Source organism: Gekko japonicus, unplaced genomic scaffold, assembly GCF_001447785.1.
Source record: "Gekko japonicus isolate JY-2015 unplaced genomic scaffold, Gekko_japonicus_V1.1 scaffold738, whole genome shotgun sequence".
NCBI lineage: Eukaryota > Metazoa > Chordata > Lepidosauria > Squamata > Gekkonidae > Gekko > Gekko japonicus.
In genome coordinates this window covers 189,623-204,847 of record NW_015173145.1, presented here as the reverse complement: position 1 = coordinate 204,847, position 15,225 = coordinate 189,623, and the positions used below count along the sequence as shown (strand labels likewise).

Here is a 15,225-nt window from a genome sequence, read left to right as displayed (position 1 = left end):
GTGGGAGGTATTTTCAATCTGCCGGCGGCGACTTCCTGGTGCAGGTCTTCTGGCACAGATCTTCCTTCAGGCGCTGTGATTCCTCGGGCTTGGGCAAAGGGCGCGTCAGCCCGTGCTCCTGCTGCGGCCTCTGTCCAATAGGCTCCGGCCTGCTGCGTTGCCCCGCCTCCATGCTCCGTCAGCCCAGCCCTGCTCGCTCGCTCACCTCGCCACCATGTTCTTCACCGCCGCCGCTCTACCGTTCCGTCAGTACACCACCATGAAGGACGGGTGCCCCCCCCCGCTCTAAGAGCAGGTACCCATTTTGTCTACTTGCCCTTTAACAGGCTTTCGAGCCGCTGGGTGGACGGGAGCTGGGACATGGGCCGGGAGCTCACCCCGGCCACGGTGGGGCTCGAACAGCCGAAACTTTAGGACTCTAAGGGATTAGGACTCTAAGGGGTGCGGTCACACGTACCAGATAAAATGGGGGGAAGCGAGGCTGTTTCCTCCAGAGGCATTCGACCTGCAGTTGCACGATCACATCTCCCTTTGAAGCTGTGGGCACAGCCCGTCAGTATGCGACCAGACGCAACTGCGGGTGAGTCAGGGTTTTTTTGTGCCGTTTCCCATGTGCTTAAACGAGGAATTGATGAATCGCACCTTCGCACCGGGGGCTCCCTATGGAGTTTGCGATGATGCGCATACTGCAAAGGGGGGGGGGAACCAACTGCACAGAGTCGGGATGGCCCAATCAGACCATCCCGACGGCATGAGAGAGCGCTGGATCGATCAGACACGGGAAAGTCCGTCCGTGGCCCGTCGCAACCCGTTTACTACCGGATTTCCCCCGATGTCTTTTAACTCCGCTTCTGTGGCGGAGCGGAATGGGTTGCCGACAGCTACGGGGCGCTTCCCAGATGGTGTTGTCTGATCGCGCCCTTTAAATCTGCCCGGCATTTGCGCCTATGTCGGGTCTAATTGTGCCTATGATTGGAGCCATAGTGACATACAGAGCATCCTAAGCAGAGTTACACCTTCTAAGTCTATTGAAGTCAATAGCCTTAGAAGGGTGTAACTCTGCTTAGGGACGGCACTTTAAACTCACTTGATTGTTACACTCATTGGGGTTGTTTCGGGTCAGAGAGGTCTTCTCTGATAACTATTCACTTGGGGTTGTTTCGGGTCAGAGAGGTCTTCTCTGATAACTATTCACTTGACACCAGCTCCGTCAAACAGAATTTAGACAAACAGCTTTGAACTAACTTAATATATTTTTTGACCTGGCTTTTTAACAGTATCTGATTAACTGAATAGTAGTCTATTCAGCTGGTTCTTGTTATGTTTTTAGACTGAAGTGTGATTGTGTTGCATATCACTGTTTGTTTTACGCACTGATCATTTTACTTGTTGCAGTATAACATTTAAAATTATTTGTAACTTTTGGGAGAGCATTTCAGTCTGTCAGAATGCACTATGACTGATATGAAAGAATTCAGACTAAATTTTCCATCAGTGGAACAGAACTTTCCTGCTTCCTCTCTCTCATCTCCATGAAACGCTGTTCCTGGGGACCCTGAGGAACAACATAGTATGTGTATGTGTGTGTGTGCCCGCATGCCAGGGGTGGGGTCTGAAGCAGGATCCGGCAGAAAATTTAGTCTGGATACCTTTTTTCAACAAAAGACGTTTAAAGGGAGACTCTATAAGAAATTATGGATTAGAATATAGCAAATCCAGAAGCTGCAGCTGGTGCAAAATGCCACGGCCAGGCTGGTGATGGGACTCCCAATACGGGAGCACATCCAGCCTGTGCTAAAAGCGTTGCACTGGCAGCCTATAGCATACCGGATTCGCTTCAAGGTACTGGTCTTGACCTTTAAAGCCCTTTATGGCCAGGGTCCGACATACCTGAGGGACCACCTTTCCCCATATAAGCCCCGGAGAGCACTGCGTTCAGGGACCCAGAACCAACTGGTCCTCCCAAGTATAAAGGAGGCCAGATTGGCAACAACTAGGGCCAGGGCTTTTTCGGTGGCAGCTCCACTCTGGTGGAATGAGCTCCCAGAGGAGATCAGGGCCCTGTGGGACCTTCTACAGTTCCGCAGGGCCTGCAAGATGGAGCTCTTCCGCCAGGCTTTTAAAGCCACCACCACTGCTGCCATCACCACCAATAACAACTGATAGTTATGGTGGAAGGCCTGAGCAGTAGGTCCCCGAGACTGTTTCCTGGTCCATCCCCCTCTCCCCCAGAATGGAAGCGGACCAACAGAACGACTGAATATTGGAATTTCTAGCACTTTAATACTGTCGATTTTAACATTGTTTATATTGCCGTATGGCTCATTTAAACTGATATTAATTGTGATGAATGTGTTTTATGTATTATGAAGTTTTCTCTTGTTGGAAGCGGCCCGGGGCCGCCTAGGCCGGAATGGGCGGGATAAAAATCAATGAAATCAATCAATAAATAAATTCATAGTATTAGGCTGGAACAAAATTGATGTAGTTTTTAGCTTCCGCAGGTGTTAAACTGCATAACAGACTGTTTACCACCGATTATAACTGTGTTTGTTCTGCATATTTTGCATACAAATGTGACATGCTAAATGTTTGATTTCCCATAGCCTTTTAAATCCATTGTTTACACTGATTTTCCCCTTCTCTCTGTGTGTATACATCTGATGAAAGTCTGCTGCATGTGACTGATGAAGTGTGTTCTAGCCCTCGAAAGTTTAGACTTCCAGATCGTCAGCAAAAGAAGCTATCTTTGCAGATCACTGACCCATCAACCCTGCCCTAACTGTGGGCACCCCTTGATGGATGCTCTCCTGAGTTCCTGGGTTGTTTTGGATCAGGAGGACCACAATGCATGAGGGGACAGGAACTCCACATGTGTGTGTTTAATGCCCCTGTGGTGACCATGTACAAGGCCCGTAGCAGTGCGGAATCCAGCATCCTCTTTGTCCAGATTTTGTTTGCGTCTTTACAGAAACTAATGCTTGGTTGCTTAATAAATGGGCATCTTTTATTTTTTAACCTTCTTCTCTTATACTTTGTAGGTTTATTCTTCAGTCCAAAGGGGTAATTCACAACCAGCTTTTAGAAAAACAAAAAATTGCAGAAGAGAAAATTAAAGAATTGGAGGTAAGTGTAAGCATGTTGATGAGAGAGCATTTATCTCATGGGGGGGCATTTCCATCCTCACTTTGGTTTTGAAATTAAAGCCCTTTTTTATCTCTGAAATTTTGGGTGGGGGCCAGGGCTTTGGTGCTGCAAGTAGCAATACCTTTCCTGTCCAGCATACAGACCTCTCATTTCTTGTGAAGCTCAAAAGTAACGATACAACCGTATTACGTGATGTGAGAGCCACTGGAAAGTGGGTTTGGCACATTTCAGCGGGCAGAACTCCACTCTGGCTAGCCCTCTTTAGTCTCTGGTTAACAAATCTGGTCTCATGAATGTCTACGTAAATAGGAATTCTCTGTGTAATGACAGCAGGTCTGTGAGCAGAAAAGTGTTCTGTGATATGCCCAAGGAGTGTATAATGGGATAATTGGGGTGTGTTTCAGTGTGAAATGCACCCTGTAAGCATCCAGGGTTCTTGTGGCCAATGTACCTGCGTTGGAGAGAAAAAGGGTTTGCTTTGAAGTGCATGGTAGGCAATCTTTTCTGTGAAAGGCAGTGAAAATGCCGCTCTGTCCCTGCTTAGAGGGAAGGAAACCATGGTTTGTATTGTATGTTTCTTGCCCAAGGCTTAACACTGAAAGCGTGTTAGCAGGAAAAAGATAAACTTTTCTGAGTGACTCTTGATATTTTCCATTAAGGTTCCCCCCCCCCACTACTAACTCCGAGCCTGGAATCAGAACACATAGCCAGGCATTTTTTAATTTATTAGATTTTATTGTACTGGTCCTCGAAAGAGGTTAAGGTGCCACATGTGCTGTTTCTGCTCCTTGATACAGCTCACGAAACAGGTTAGAGAGAGAGAAAGTTAGCAACTTAAAGTCATCATGGCGGAGTTGGCAACCTCCAGGTGGGGTCTGGCGATCTCCAGGAATTATAACTGATCTACAGACTACAGAGGTCAGTTCCCCTGGAGAAAACGGCTGCTTTGGAGGGTGGCCCTGTACCCTGATGAGGTCCCTCTTCCCTCCTCAAATCCCACCCTCCCCTCCACCTGTGCAGGGTGTGGCAAATTTCACTGCTTCCTCCCTCCCACTCCAATCCTTTTAGTCCCATGAAAGTTTGTTCCAGGGGTTTAGCAGACCTTTGGGAGGTGGGGAATATACCCCCTTCTTAAGACAACTTAAGGGCACCAGTTTTCTTAATAAGCTCAGATCCACCCCGGGTGTCTTGTTAGCAAGCCACTTAGCCAGGAGGATTTTATGTGGCTCTGCCACCTCCTTAAACCTTGCTCAATGTGACCTGCTGGCGAGATTAGTTTCCAGCCAGAGTTTTGGCAGTAGGCAGGCAGCTTAACAGTCCCCTCTTTAGACCAGGCATATATTGAGTGCTGTTTCATTTTGTGCAGGTGTTCATACTGAATCTTGGATAGGATATCAAGAAAATTGGTAGCTTTGAGGTATTGCAAAAACTCTCCCCACATTGGCTGATGCAGTAGAATACTTATTAAACTTCCAAGGGAAGTAGTGTAGAAATTACTTGCAAGTCGCTTGCAAGCCGCCGTAACAGATCTTTCTAAGTTGCATCCATGTTTTGTCTGTAAAATCTGTGATATTCGTCTTATGCAGTCCACAGCGTGAACACTGCCAGCCTCTTGCATCCAAGGGACGAGCTGGCAGTGCCTTTACTGTCTTCTAGCTGTGGTCGTCTGTGAGTGAGCACTGGCATGGGCAGGTAGATATGCCTCTCTTTCCCCTTTCTATGCAGCTACCAAAAGAGCCCTGCCACCCAACGGTTAATATCTCTTTCCTAAAGCTGTTGTTGGCATGGCAAATATGTTCTTGCTGTAATACGTGTATTATATATATATGGATTCATACCGAAGGAGATCTTCTAACAATTTCCTAGTCTTTGAATGTCTATTTTTAACTTATTTATTTTAAATGGAAAGGAGGGTGGGTAAATATGCTCAGGGACAACTGTGCTAATGATATGAAGCAGGCTAACATTTTAATTACATTTGGGGCTGAATGTCAGGTCTGATCATATGGAGACAAAGTCTGCTTGACTCTGCAGCTAAGGACAGCCTTGGCGGCCAGCGTAGGTCAGATGTCTTAGAGGAAAAATGGCAGACATGTTACAGCTATATTTGTTCCTCTTTCAAAAATGCATTTAAGAATAACAGCTGTCAGTTCTGAGCAGTGATGATTATGGTACCTTCATTGCTAGGACAGTTGGCATTGAAGCAGTCCTCTGGACAGTTTCCATTCTTTTCTCGTGCGGGCTTTGCAGTTACTTAAAAGCATCACCCTTTGCCATGCTGTTCACTATCAATGGATTTTTTCAGCCATTCTGTTAAGCTGCATGCATGTGCATCCGTGTGTGTGTGTGTGGGGGGGTAATTGCATGGAAATGGAGGCGGAATTGCTATTGCATGATAGGAAATGCAGATAAGGTGCAGTAGAGTCACTGTCATTGCCCGTCACAGCATCAGTCATTTTTATAATTTTGCCGGAGCAGACTATTTCAGTGGTGGCAGTTCTTCAGAGACGCTCAGCAGTGTTCAAAAGGCAAGATGTATCTGTTGGGTGTGAAAAATGGTCACAAACTTGTCCTTCAAGTTATTTTTAAATTCTGTTTTGTATTTGGCTTGCCCTTTGGGCCATTGCAGGCCTTCAAGACAGTTTAAACAACAAAAATGTATTTTAGCGTTCAAAGCTCCAGAACTTCAGCTAAGGGGAAAAAACTATTTCCAGCATTTTATTTCTAAAACAGCAGCTCATTCTAATTTTACGATTCTTCAGCTTGTCTTAACTTCTGCTGAGCTTCAGTTTGTGGAAGGAAGCACTATTTGACTTCCTGCACTCCTAGAGAGCTTGCTGGCCTCAGCAGGGTAGCTAGAGCTCCCTTTCATAAGAACATAAGAGAACCATGTTGGATCAGGCCAGTGGCCCACCCAGTCCAACACTCTGGGCCACACAGTGGCCAAAACCCAGGTGCCACCAGAAAGTCCACCAGTGGGGCCAGTTACATACAGCCTTGGTAGTCTTTAGGCAGGAGAGCATGTCTGCTCTGATGCACCCTGTAGTGGCCTGTGAACATAAGAACATAAGAGATGCCAATGTTGGATCAGGCCAAAGGCCCATCTAGTCCAACACTCTGTCACACAGTGGCCAAAAATACCAGGTGCCATCAGGAGGTCCACCAGTGGGGCCAGGACACTAGAAGCCCTCCCACTGTTGGCCCCCCCCAAGCACCAAGAAGACAGAGCATCACTTGCCCCAGAGCCCCTATCTATACCTTGTGGCTAAGAGCCACTGATGGACCTCTGCTCCATATGCCTATCTAATTCCCTTTTGAAGCCGTCACCACTTCCTGTGGGACATATGAATTTGGCCAGAAATAGGACAGGCTTCATGGAAAGCAATTCAGGGCTTTAGATGTCTTTTGGCACCACTTTTACTACTAGCCTAATCACATATCTTCCAGCTGCGCTAGTTTTCCTGGTACAGTATCCTCTACCAAGTTCCCCATTGCTGCAAAGTACCATCTTCTGCTTCCTATCAAAAATTTGCCTGAGAGTGAGAGACAGGCACGCAGACTTGTCTGTGACCACTTTGCAAGTGTAGCTAAACTGACACTGGAATGGGGGAGGGTGGGTCCTGGTTCATGCACCTAGCTAGGGGGAGGGGAGCAATTGTTTCATATTTGCCCTGAGGACGCTTGTCTGCATATGCTTTTATTTTGTGTAATCTATAGATTCATCTCTCCTGTTTTTCCATGGGAGGCAGTTTACAGCTTTAAAAAGATCAATATAAATACGGTAGCAAAAATGTTCACTAAACAGTAGGAAATCACTGCTCACTAAAATCAGCGTCAAAGTCTACAAGATCCCCAGCAGGAAAACACTGAAAATCTGAGCTGCGTCATTCCAAGATCCTGTTACAAAGAGAGTCGTTGCCAGGTGTTGAATATTTGGCCTTGTAAGAGAATGCACCTTCTCGGTGGCCGCCAACCACCTCCCTTCCAAAGGTGGGAGAATGCCAAACAGGACTTTTGAAGGAGACCTTACTTATTGGGCAGATTCGAATGGGAGTCAGCTGCCCTTCGGAGCCACTGTCTTAAGTCCATTCAGCCCAGAAATAAATTGGTAGTCAGTGACATTCTCTCGGGATGGGTAGAATATGTGCCTGCCTGTTCTCAGTTAACCCGCCTTGCAGCTGCATTCTGGACCCATTGTGGTTTCTGAATCCATCCTGTTTTCTTGCTCTTCAAAGGCAATTCCCAATAAAGCATATTGCACTAGTTTAATGGATGTGACCGAACCAGGGACCGTGGTGCACTGAACAGAGCAGGGTCACTTTTTTCCAGGAACGGTCACGCAACATGGTCATCTGAACTGGGCTAAAGCAGTTTGTGCCACGGGCGAACCCTTGGATGTCCACCTGTAGGCTGGATCTAACAATGTCCCAAAGCTGCATGTCTGAGCTATTGAGGAAAACGCAGGTTCCTTCGGAAGGATGGCTCCAGACTCCAGAGCAAACTAATGTATGCAGCAGCCAAATCGCTCGCTCACAACTTTAATGCCAGTAGCTCACAAAGTAGAATTTTTGCTCACAAGGCTCCACAGCTTAGAGGGAGCATTGATTAGGGCTTATTGTTGCCTGTGCCTCAGTTTCCTTGTGTGCCTGGCAGCATTTCTCCTCCTCAGGTTGGGCTCTCATATACATCCTGTAGTACATGCATGCCTCGTTTTGATGGAGAGCTGTGTCCCAAGTTGCGAAAGTGCCATTATGTTACCAAGGAACTTTGTCTTGGAGTGAATTCTTTATAGTTAAGGAGGGAATCTGTTTGTCCTAACTTTTGGGAGGTATTTGTTCCTTTAACAGCAGAGCCGTCTAAAACTTCCCACAACTCTTTGTTGTTGTTTTTTGTATCATCTTGCAATGCGTTTATTTCACTCAGTGGTCTGGGTTGATCACTGTTTCTTCTTGCACACTGATTCATATTTGCCTCAAGTGGCACAGGCAGGATTCTCTGAGCATGCCAAGGCTGGGGCACTGGAAGGAGCCAGCAGAGAGGGTCCCCCCAGCATGCCCTGCTGGATTGTTGCCAGGCACACCTGCATCTTCTTGCTCCTTCGGCTGGTGGCAGGGAAGCCTGGCTGGGTACTGGGGAGGAAGACGGAGCTTCCTTTGGTCTATTCTTTTCTGAGTCTTCCGCAGCCAGGGCTATTTTTGGGCAGGTACGCACTGGAACGGAGTTCCGGCTGGCTCCTGAGTTGGCCACGCCCAGCAGGAACTCATTAGCATAATAGGCCACACCCAACTCATCAGGATTGGCTACAGTAGGCGTGTGTGGCCTAACATGCAAAGGAGTCCCTGCTATAAAAAAAGGCCCTGGGTTTGGACAACAAACAAGGTAAACAGAATAAGAAGCAAAAGGCGGGTGTGGCTGGATGACTACGCTTTTGGCAACACGGGACTGCGGCCTAATATGCTAATAAGCTGTGGTGGCAGGGTGTGGCCTAATATGCTAATGAGTTTCAGCTGTTGGGTGTGGCCTGTTATGCTAATGAGTTCCTGCTGGGCTTTTTCTACCAAAAAAGCCCTGTCCGCAGCCTTTGACTGCACGAAGCGCCGGCTGTTCTCGCTGCTTGGAGGTGCCACCCAGAATCCAGATGTGTTTTTGCTAGTAAGGGTGGTAGCGGCAGTGGTGTAGCGCGGAGCAGGTGCATAGACGACTGGACCACCGGGCAACTTCCTCCGCAACCCCAAGAGACTAGGAAGGTTTGCAGTCCTGCCGCTGCTCATTCTGCGCTGAAATCTCCCTGCAGGGAGGAGGTTAGGAAATATTGGCCTTGCTGGGCACGTGACACCCCCAAGGCACAGTGAGGCTGGGATTACAGCCCGGGAAAGCAAAAGCTCTAAAACTTCCTGATACTAGTCAGACCCTTGGTGTGTGTGTGTGTGTGTGGGGGGAGGTATATACGAGGGAGAGGGGAGAAGGAAAGAGAACAGAAAAAATTCAGAACCAAATTAGAGTCCAATGGCACCTTTAAGACCAGCAAAGGTTTATTCGAGGTATGGACTCTCAATTGGTCCTGTTGCTTCAGGCCAACACGGCTGACCATCTGAAACAATTTCAGAAGCGTTGTAATAGGTCGTGTGCAGCTCCCAGGTTAGTTCAACAGTGCTGGGAGGAAAAAATAATGTTTTGCTTCCCTTGTTTTTAAGGAAACCCGACGCACAAGTAGCGTAACAACGCTCTGTTTCCAGAAAGCACTATCTGTTTCCATTATGGCACCAGTTATGTTCCATTTTTAAATGTGGTATTTCAGAGCGCTCAGACGTTGTGAAGCTCGAAAGGATGTGGAAAACGCGCACTCTTCCTTACTGGAGGAAGTGGTTCTGGTTGTGTGTGTTCCCTGGTCCTACTTGATAATCCCTCCTCTTTACTATTCTCAGACGGCTTAGTTGTCGGGCGTTGTCAGACGGGGAGGCTAAAAATAACAAATAAGGGGAGGCTGCCGTAAGAGGGCTTTCTCCGTTGCTGCCGTTTGCTGAATTTGTTTTTGCCCTCGGAAAGGAAAAGAAGGCCCCTGCCGGCCCTGTTGAGAAATGCAATTTGTTTCAGTCTGCTTTTGCGTTTCATGGTTCTCAAACTTCTGTCATTATATATGGGAAGGGTAAAGCCCCAAGTTGGTATCTTGCCTGTCTTCAACCAGAATTCGTGTCCTCTGAAATCACAGGAAAACCGATCTCTCGATCCTTCCCCATATGGCTTGTCAGCTGGTGGTAGAAATTGCCACGGTACTGTTCCAACCTATCAGATCTCCTGATAGATTTGAAAGGCCTTGTAATCTAAAGGGGCTTTCTTCTCTAAGTTTCTTACTTGGTAATTTTGCAGCTGAATTAATATTTACTGGTTGAACTCAGTAATTCATTTTAGAAAAGCATATTGTTTTGGTGGAACATGTCAAGTGAAACGGACGGTGGCTACATTTTTGCAGGATATCTTCAGTTTTCCATCCGTTCTTCACCACGATGACTAATGTATTTTACTAATTTGGGGCACCGCGCATTGGGCATACCATCCGCCAGCAGATGCTGGAGCTGTGGTTTAGGAGCTATTTAATCTATAAGACATGTTTTATTTGAATGTCCCCTGGTAGAATAAGGTGAGACAGAAATAGTTTGAACCTTTGACACAAACAGTAGACTCAGTCATCCGTAGATATCCTTGTTTTTAAATTTACTAGCAGATTCAAGAGCAGAAAATACACTCATTTTAGCTACATTTTTTAGTTCAAGCCATGAGAGTTCAGTTCGGGCAACTTACAAGAGAACAGTGGTCTTTGTAATGTATGTACGTACAAGCCCTGTCTGGTCTGAATTCTTCCTTTCTCCCTCAGATTCCCTGTTATGTTTGAGAAATGCTACTCAAGTCCTATAGGCCAGAGGAGTAGAGTAAGAAAGAAAGAAAGACTGGTTTAGGGAGCAAAGATCTGCTTCCGTCCACTGCTGCTGGCCCTCCCACGTTTTGGGACAGAGGAATTTTTTTAAAGCATGTGTCTGGTGATGCACGACCCTTTCGTGGCCGTCTCCTTTGCCTCTGAACATAAGAACGATGTTGGTTCAGGCCAAAGGCCCATCTAGTCCAACACTCTGTCACACAGTGGCCAGAAATACCAGGTGCCATCAGGAGGTCCACCAGTGGGGCCAGGACACTAGGAGCCCTCCCACTGTTGACCCCCCTCCAAGCACCAAGAAGACAGAGCATCACTTGCCCCAGAGCCCCTATCTATACCTTGTGGCTAATACCCACTCTGCTGCTATACCACCCAGCCCTGCCCCATCTGTCGAGCGTTGTGCTTCCCCCTTATGGAGAACAGTTTTGCAGTCCGAAGTGGTTACAAGAGCTGCGTTTGCCATGCTCAGGTAGTGTCTGCAGCGCAAGGCCCCTTTTGGCAACTCAGGTGGGTACCTCAAGTGCAGCCCATCAGAGAGAGCCTAGCTCAGGGGTCCCCCGATCTTTTTGAGTCTGTGGGCACCTTTGGCATTCTGACCCAGGGTGGTGGGCTCAGCCACAAAATGGCCGCCGCCAGAGATGGAATCACACGCACCGTGCAGGGGAGAAGAAGAGAAGAAGAGATTGGATTTATACCCCGCCCTTCACTTCCCAAAGGTGTCTCAGAGCGGCTTACAAACTCCTCTCCCTTCCCCTCCCCACAACAGACACCCTGTGAGGTAGGTGGGGCTGAGAGAGCTCTTGACAGAAACGGCTCTTTTTCAAGAACAGCTCTTATCAGAACTACGGCTTGCCCAAGGTCATCCAGCCAGGTGCAAGTGGAAGAGTGGGGAATCAAACCCGGTTCTCCAAGATTAGAGTCCGCACACTCAACCAAACTGGCTCTCAAGAGGGGCAATTAGATAATACTGGGAAAGAGGGGTGAGAGAGAATAAAACAAACACAGTGGTGGCAGCTGCCACAACCAGTGTGTTATTTTAATCTGTGTAGCCAGTCAGGTCTTGCCCATCAGAAGCCCAGGTGGGCAAGAGCCCCACTTGGCCCCGCCCACTTTGTAAAAACACTTGTTGGGCTCCGAGAAAGATTTTGGCAGGGACTATGGGGCCGATGATGGGCATTGTGTTGGGGACCCCCGGCCTAGCCGCAGGCATCTGTGCTGTTGTGTAACATTCAGATTGTGCCACGTGGAGCTGCCACTGGTGATTGTTCAGAAAGTTCAGTCGATCCAGAATGCAGAAACTAGCCTACTACCTGGCAGGTGATGGGTGGTCACTGGAACTTTGTGCTTTGCCAGTGGGAAAAACGGCAACTCTGCCTTCCAGTTTGTTTCCTCTTACAATTCAAGCTCCTGGCTTGTACCCATGAAGCCTGAATCACTTGGGAGGGGGCTGTTTGAAGAACCACTGTCACCCCTATGGACTTGCACAGTTCCTCCTTTTCACTGACTAGGCAGGAGGGGACCAGGAAGAGAGCCTTTTTAGTGGTGGGACTCTGTTTATGGAATACTGTCCCCATACAAATTAGTGATGTGCAGTATTATCTGTTTAGGGGCAGTTAAAATGCACAATTTTTTTAAAAAAAAACTTCTCCAAGGTTTTTACTGTTAGATCCATTCATTTGGGTGTCTCCCCAAAAGCTTGACAGCTGTTTTCTCGCGTAGTAATTGTGGAAAACTCACTCCTGCAATTTATTCACATAAACTGTCCACCTCTGGGAAAAGCCACTTAAAAATGATAAACACAGGGCTTCATTTGTACAATTTGTTTTAAAGACATGTGATGGAGAACTAGAAACATGATTTTATCAGACCCTTCAGGGAAAGCGGCATCCCAAGGAGGGGCTGTCCCATCCCACCCCTGGCAGGCCGTCAGGCCGTGAGGCCTCACTTACCACCTCTACTGTTGGCTTCTTCCATTAACTGCCTAGAACAATGGCACTTGCTGGTCTCCTCCATCCTCACATCGTTGTCTTGTTGCAACAGTGCCATTTCTAGCTTGTGTTCCTGTCCAGGGGTGGCGGCCCCCTCCAGTGCTCCCTCTAAGCCGTGGAGTCTTGTGAGCAAAAATTCTACTTTGTGAGCTCCTGGCATTAAAGTTGTGAGCGATTGATTTCTGGAGCCCTCCTTCCCGAGCTAAGACAAAAACGTGTTAGCCGGAGGCTAAAAAGCTGTGAGCCGGCTCACACTAACTCAGCTTAAAGGGAACACTGCCCCCCCTCCCCCTACACCTCCCTGCTTCAGAGGGGAGAGCCTCACAACAGGTACCTCGGAGTCAGGGAGCCCCACCAGGGGCTGCAGAGAAAGGAGCAAGAGTGACGGCCATGCCTTGAAATGTGCCAGCATCGCCCTCGGAGCCTGGCAGGCCTTGGATGGGAGGCAGAGCTCAGGAGGCAGACTGCACCCTGGAACGGGCCGGAGGCGGCGGCCGGCAGCCGCGTGGGTGTCTGGGGGCCTGTGCCCTCAGGAGAGGGCACGCAGGAGGGCCACTGGCCCAGATTCCCTTCACTGTCCCCGAGGAGAGGGCATTGGGAGAATCTCGGGCCAGTCCTCCCCCAGACAATCCTTTATTAGTCTGGCCCAGGGAAAACCGAGGACGAAGGGTCAGGCCATGCTCTCACAGCCAAGGACCTGGCACAGGGCTGGAGAGAGGGCGGTTAGGGTGCATCGGAACCCCCCCCCCCCTTCCCTAACTGAGGCCAGTCCTTTGGGCTTGCTGAAGAAGTGATACTGGACTCTGCCCCACAGCCGTCTGACAGCTTCTTCGGAGATGGTGCCTAGTGGCCCTGACTAAGCAGGGATCCTGAAAGTCGTGGATTTCTCCTGCCTGCAAACGTAAATGGCCACACTCCATGGTTTCAGACGAAGGATCTGAGATGCCTCTTAGACAAGAGGGAGACAGCTAAGATTTCAGAGGCCTTGTTTCCATCCTTCCATGAGGCTTCCTCAGTTTTGAAGTCACCTTTATCCAGGTGGCTATGGAACTGCACAGAGTTGGCTTATTATCCTTGAGAAGGACATCACTGTACGGTGTCATGGCCCACTCACTGGGAGATCTGCTGCTTTCCAGGAGGAAGGCCCCCTTTTACCAGTTGATGTGTGCGTGCTGGTGGTGCACATGTTCACTCCATACCACAAGGCCACTCTTCTTTCCCCCCTGCAGGTACAGCCTTTGGCAGGAATTCTGCAGAGGGTTCTGGCCTGGAAAGACTCCCTGTCTTCTGGTTACTGCCGTGTTGCTTCCCAAATGATCTAGAACAGTGATGGCGAACCTTTTAGAGACCGAGTGCCCAAACTGCAACCCAAAACCCACTTATTTATCGCAAAGTGCCAACACGGCAATTTAACCTGAATACTGAGGTTTTATTTTAGGAAAAACAACTCATACATTAACTTAAGATGATCCAAACAAAGTAAGGAAAGCAATCCCAAATGCTTTCTACTTAAAATTATTTGGCAGAGAATTCGACACTTTAATGATGGTCTGGGCCTGGCTGGGGCGATGGCACGCGTGCCCACAGAGAGGGCTCTGAGTGCCACCTCTGGCACCTGTGCCATAGGTTCGACACCACTGATCTAGAATGTCATCCTGCCTCTGCTGGAAGCAAAACAAGTTCTTTACTCCTGGAAATTCCTGTTTTGGGGGCAGGTGGAGGGCTTTCTGCCTACCATGCTTAGAAGAATCAAAAAGTATCAGATTATGGTTCTGGATGATCACTGCATCTGAGGAAGTCGATTTCTTTTTCCATCTACCTTTTCCCTCCTTTTAGTTCAAGGTGGTCAGCTGTGTTGGTCTGAAGCAATACAACGAAGAGTCCAATGGCACCTCTAAGACCAACAAATTTTTATTCAAGATGTGAGCTTTCGTGTGCGTACACACTTTGTCAGACGATGAAATGGAATTACATATCATAGTTGAATATGTAGGGGTGGCTTGTTAAATTAGCATGCAAAATAGTAAAACTATTTTTTTAAACAGATCAAAAGAATGACACGCTCGGTTTCCGGTTGTCTGTTTCAGTTCAGCTGAGAGGGAAAACAACATAGGTAATAAATATGTTAGAACTGGAGATAGATGTGTCCTAATTAGTTGTTGTTGTTGTTAATTGTTCTACCTTTGGCTGTCATATAGATCTGCCATGTTGGCATTTGTGTGTTCGTTGGTGAAGTTTCTCGAGATGGGTTCCTGCTCTTTCCAGTCCAGTCTGGGAAGGACGGAGCCCCTCAGTGGAGGAATCTGTTAATAAACTGTTCCTGCCTTCTTTCGGGATTGGAGGCAGCAATCCCAAAGGGGCAAGAATGCCTTTCCTGCCTTTCCTGAGAACACATATTCGTGCTAAGAAGAAATTCCCTTTTCTGGCTAATTACCATTTTGTTGTTTAGGTAAAGGTAAAGGTTCCCCTGCTCGAAAGCCAGTCCGACTCTAGGGTTGCGGTTCTCATCTCCGTTTCAAAGCCGAAGAGCCAGCGCTGTCCAAAGCCGTTTCCGTGGTCATGTGGCCGGCATGACTAAGCACCAAGGCGCAGGGAATGCTGTTACCTTCCCACCGAAGTGGTACCTATTTATCTACTTGCAATTTCTTGCTTTCAAACTAC

General features: G+C 48.0%; 1 protein-coding gene across 1 annotated transcript in view; it reads left to right on the top strand.

Moving 5' to 3' along the window:
• PFDN1 (prefoldin subunit 1) overlaps positions 1-15,225 on the top strand; it is a 62,100-nt gene that overhangs the window by 24,912 nt on the left and 21,963 nt on the right. Inside the window, exon 3 of the mRNA XM_015422323.1 lies at positions 3,042-3,126. Coding sequence (XP_015277809.1) covers positions 3,042-3,126 — 85 coding nt within the window. The remainder of the gene's footprint in view (positions 1-3,041; positions 3,127-15,225) is intronic.